Genomic DNA, 5,836 nt, shown 5'->3' on the forward strand with positions numbered 1-5,836 from the left:
TCAAATACTGATAGTGTTCCAGTAAATCTATTATCCATTGACATTTGTAGGTAGAATAACTTTTAGTTGATCCAAATCTTTTGCAAAGGTTTTGCTTTTATTCTTTATCATGCTTATGAAACTTGCTTGGGGAGCCTTTTCATAGTGAATTATTCCATAATAGCTGGGGAATATCAAACACAATTAACCTTTTCTCCAACTGTGTGACCTAGTGAAAATATGGGTAATTCTTGGGATTCTTACATTCTTGGCATGATTATTTGTATTCATGTTGTCTTTACTAAGCTAATTCTTTGATTTGTTTTCTGGGAGATGTCTGTTTACTTATTGGTAGCTGTGTATATTGTCATTAATGTTAAAATACAATCAAGCCATAGGTAAGGACTGTAAGTACAAGGTTATAAAGTAGAATATGATAGAAATGAAGTATTCGGGCAAGGTTTGACTGGGAGAAGAAAGTGTTATTCACACATGCCTTGATCGGTTATTTCTTTTATTCTTAGTCTAATTTTAATACAAAAATTGTTAAAAATCAACATCAAAACACAATTCTTTTGTAATTTTATTGAAGTTTGCTGTAATGTGATAAGAAAGTTTTACAACTTTGCTGTTTTTAATGTAGTAAAGTCTTTCTGGAAGTTTTTTTCCTACTTTTTTATTTTGCTAGTTTTTAGAAGGTTTAGTATAACTTATAATTCTACATTTAACAGATTTATGGTAAAACAATAATGAATTCATAAAACCAGTAAATAATTTTGAGCTGTTTATCAAAGGTACAAACCATGAATTGTAAAATATATTTCACAGTTTTCTTTAAATTCTTGGGTTATATTTTTTCATATTATATGAAAATATCACTTGTATCTTATATTTGTTGACTATTTCATATAGGCTATTATAGGAAAACAAGGATGCTATCATGAATATAAAAGTGAGAAGGGTATAGTGTTGGACAGAGCAGACCTATAACAGAATAAGTCATAAATCTGCATATCAACCACTTTAGCAATACTCTTATAAACATTAACTGTCAGTCTGTCATTTATAGTAGATGTCAGAATAAAAAAAAACTAAATATTTATCACTGACACAAACACTTGTAAGAAAAAAATTATCTTTATAATATTTCAAAAAGAATGTGCCTTTGACCATGGCTACTAAAAACAATGCCTAAAATATACAACAGCACCACACTACTGAATAGGTCATTAAATAAATTAAAATAGTAATATAATATGTATCTGTTTTTTCTTATTGTAAATGTGGGAGAGGACCAGATCATATTTACCATCCTCAAGTATGAAAAGTGAGTGGGCCATGGCCCATGTAGCCTCCTGGTGGCAGCATCCATGTAGGAAGATGTAAATCATAAGTATCATACCAATGTGTTAAATTTAATGATTCTCATAATCACAGATTTGAGATTTTAAACCATTAATGTATTTTTAATAAGTCCTGTAAACATGTATATAAAAGTTAATTGTGAATAAGTGTATGTGTGCTCAGAACATAGTAACGTACTTAGATTTTATGTTAACTGATATAAGGCATCAGCTATTTTGAAAGCATATATATAGTGAAATGTTAATATTTCTGTTCTTACAGCTTTCCAAAGTTGAGAGACTGTCACAGAAACTTAACATCATGAGTTACATAGCAAGTTTTGGTGAGAATATTCAGCTTATCACACCGGTTAGTAGACTTAAAATTTACAACACCCAACTTATCTGCATTTCAAAATGTGTATCATTGTTTATTTAGTAGCTTAATTGAATGATCTACTTTCTTTATGTAAGAATATGTATTTTTATGCTACTTATTAACGATTTAGAACAAATTCATTGTTATTTTTCATACTGATTATTAATAAGATATTTTTTTATATAAAAAGTTACTTACTGTACAATTATTACATTACACAAAATTGGCTTATTTTTGATATTCTCCTCATTCTTCATTATAATGATATAATGATAAGAAAAATCCCCAAAAATATATTCACACTTTTATAATAATTTTCCATCACCTCTAACACTGTGTTTTGCAAATATGGTGAAATTGAAATTAAAGATACTGCAGAGGGCTTAGTACATTATATGAAAACGAATTTTGGGGCTGATCCAAGCTGTTACAGTCCATGTCACCATACCTAGTCATGGTTTTTCTGATAGCCATACATCTTTACAATATCCCTGCTGTGTAGTTTCCGTTGCAAAAGGCTCTGACGTAAGGCTATCATGTCCAAAGCACGCTAGTCTTCTTTGTAGCTTCTCCATAATCCATATAATGTATGAGGATGGTTTCCCAACAGCTATTTCAGCAGCCAACAGAAATCCATAAGGGCTGTGTCTGGTAACTTGACCAGTATTTCTTCATATGGAATAGTCTGTATACCTGTTATATTCTCCAGCTGCTTGATGTATGTGATGGTTGAACAAGAGGTATGATTGGAAGCCTTATCTTGGTGAATCCATACCTTATTGGCCTCATTTTCACACAAAGCTGATATTTCTGAACTGTACAAATAGTTCAGTACATCGGTCTGATAATAAGTATAATTCACCTTGACCTTTGTATCCACTCTCCTGATCCCTAACTTTCTTTTAGTGCAATATCAAAAAAAAGTTTTGCGACATGCAATGTACCACATTTTGAAATTTCTATCACCCATTGACTCATACAAAATGGCACATCAATTCTTACAATTATCAAGGTACATCTACATACCCATGCTAGGTACCATTCATGCAGTTTTCTACAGTTGGTCTTCCCTTCCTGAACATTAAAGCACTTTGCATACACATGATTTGAGTTGCATTTCGAGACAGAGATCCTTCTTGATTATGTTGCATACTATTGGCTGAAGCATATGGATGGCTTTTGCTACTGACTTTTGTTTTTTGGGGTTCTCAATTGTTACAAGATATCACATTTTGCTTACCACATTTGGGGTACAACTTCTTTCAGGTCCTTTTCTGGATGATTCTGGTCTTCCAAGTTAATCTGTAATCCTTTGTTTTTCAATATCATTAAATGTATAGGATATTTCCCTCTTGAAAACTTTAAATCCCTGAACTAAACATGTATTATGATCAGTGTGTAAGAATATTTTGCATCAGAAAGGGCTGTTACACACCCTTTCCAAGTGTGAAACATTTTTCTTGATATCACATTACTTGTGAAACACCAAACAACTTCAAAATGCTGTTCTGATTGATACCTTGCTGCCACAACTTTATATCGATAGTGGTTGTCATGTGACTTGCTGATTTGCATATTCAAAATAATTTTAATATAATGTTCTCAATCATTTGTAATAGTAATACATAATTTTAGTAGTTAAATTATGTTGCTTTTAAAGCTGGGACCACACCTATGGGTACATTTGTTTAATTGTTATATTGTACTAATTGTATGTAATGAGATGATGATTATATATATATCAGACTTAAACAGTTTATAATATTTTCATGAATCCACCTTCCAGCAAGTTCATTCCATCATCACAGCTTCAAGATCAATAAAGAATTCCAAGAAAATAAGAAAGATATTAGAGGTGAGGCTCAATATTTGTGGATAAAATATATCCTTCCTGTTAATAGACACTATGAAGATTATAATTATATGTTAATCAATGACTGATATGTTTTGATTGTTTGTGCATAATTTTTTTTTTTTTTCTCAAAGATAATCCTAGCATTTGGGAATTATATGAATGGAGCTAAAAGAGGGCCAGCATATGGATTTAAGTTACAGATTCTAGACATGGTGAGTTACGAATCTTTAAATATTACAGTTTTTCATTTTATTTGTAGCATGACTAGTGAAAAAAAATATATAGAATTAGGCCATGCAAAGTTAGTTATGTAGTTGATTTTAAATAATATGCAGGTAATCAAATAACTTAAGTTTAATCTTCATTACAATCATATAAAAAAACTTTTTTTTGTGAATAACTTGACAGCATTACTTAAACCAAGAGGATGACAACCAATATATATTGAATACCGACAATAACAATATAGTTGATAAATTTTAAACTAAAGAATGGAGGGTTAACATAAGTTCCCTCTAAACAAAAATCAGTTCAAGATCTTTTAAAATATAGCTTTTTTTCTAAACCTACTTTACAATGATTCAGAAAATAATAATGAACACTGTAAAAATGCTAAATTTTCTTGTTGGTTGAACGTTTATTCTTTTGTCAAAGAGTAAAAGAAGGTTGTTCAGAATAAAAACCAATCAGATCATGACAAATATTTGACCTCATTAAGTGTTCCCAAAGTGAGAATTAGTTTCTCAGGAAGGTGGCCTTGGTAAAAAGTTATGTAGTAACCTGACAAGTAAAAAAACTAGTCATCTGCTGATTTCTAAAATATTAGCATATGAGAGCCATTTTTTTTCTGTATGGCCTTATATACTTTAATGAAAATAAAAACTCCAATAGAAAATGTCAGGTATTTAAAGTCTTTTGACGAAAAACAATTTTATTAGATTTTAACCCTTTCTAGCCTAACTACAGTATAATGCCATTTTTGCATTTGTATTTATAGAAATTAATATCTTTTATAAGTAATATTACCATGTCTGAAACACAAACATGTTAAAGATATAACTTGTAATTCCACTAAATATTTTTAAATCTAAAAATTATATTTTTGGTAAATTTACAATTTATAACGAAATAGAAACAACTATATGGCATAGCTTTATATAGTCATTATCAAATAACTATAGCCATTGACCTAAAATCCTGGTTTTGCACTTGTGTTATCTTCATACTATACAGATACTGTGATTCCAAATTCATCAGTATTTTAAAATTGGGTTTAGAGCTACTATTATGGAACAACAGCAAATTTACATGGATAAATGTTTTGACTCTTCCATGGGTCCTTTTCAGTCCAACAGTGTATGTTGCCTCTCAAAAACAAATGTGGGACTAAAGTGTCAAAACTTTTATTCATGTAAATTTGGTATTTTTCTGTAATAGTGGATCTAAACCTTAATTTAGATTACACAAAACTGTATAATCATCAGTATTTATCTTTTCATTTTATATTTTTAATTTCACAAAATAAGTAACTATTCCAAAAAGAGAAGTTTGTATCCAACATTTAGGCCAATTTTTATAACTTTTTCACAGCCTTATTATTTTTTTATTTTATTTTTGTCTGTTTCATTCCAGTCATAGCAATAAATACAGTCACATGGCCTAATAACATTACACACTAGCCCACTTAGTTAAAAGGAATTTTGCAATAAAATATTTCATATATCATTCAAACTGATATAAGAAAACAATATTTATCTCAATACATTTTATTTATAAAAGTTACTTCTCTACTCCTTTTGGAAATTACATACAGTGTGGTAAAGAAGCATACCATGCATTTTTTACCTACTTATATGAATATTGAAATTTTTTATTTACTCTAAATCTATGCATTTATTTCATAACACATGGTCCAGAAAACCACTGACTTTATTCTAATTGCCTTTGTTTCTTTGTGTTCTACAGAGATGATACCCTCTCTACCTGTGTGTGTTGGGGAGGGGTGCTATGGTTGTAATTCTTCACATGTATGTAGATGACAGCACTGTCCTTTACTGATGGGACAGATGATATCTCAAGGTTATGACCTCCCCTATCTTGAATAAGAAGGACCAGTCAGAAAGTTATTGGTAGTCACTGTTAGTAAATCCAGTGGCGTAGCAAGATGGAGGCAAGGGAAGAAACTGTTCTTTGTCCTGTTGAAAGCTAATAATAAACAAGAGGATTCCACTTTGTCAGAAACAAATCCACAGAATAGTGTTGCTAAGCTATAAGAGGATG

At 30.3% G+C, this 5,836-nt stretch overlaps 1 protein-coding gene across 1 annotated transcript in view; it reads left to right on the forward strand.

Moving 5' to 3' along the window:
- LOC106461304 (formin-like protein CG32138) overlaps window positions 1-5,836 on the forward strand; it is a 133,620-nt gene that overhangs the window by 116,611 nt on the left and 11,173 nt on the right. The window contains exons 18-20 of the mRNA XM_022388173.1: window positions 1,606-1,692; window positions 3,488-3,556; window positions 3,688-3,768. Coding sequence (XP_022243881.1) covers window positions 1,606-1,692; window positions 3,488-3,556; window positions 3,688-3,768 — 237 coding nt within the window. The remainder of the gene's footprint in view (window positions 1-1,605; window positions 1,693-3,487; window positions 3,557-3,687; window positions 3,769-5,836) is intronic.

Source organism: Limulus polyphemus, unplaced genomic scaffold, assembly GCF_000517525.1.
Source record: "Limulus polyphemus unplaced genomic scaffold, Limulus_polyphemus-2.1.2 Scaffold930, whole genome shotgun sequence".
Taxonomy (NCBI): domain Eukaryota; kingdom Metazoa; phylum Arthropoda; class Merostomata; order Xiphosura; family Limulidae; genus Limulus; species Limulus polyphemus.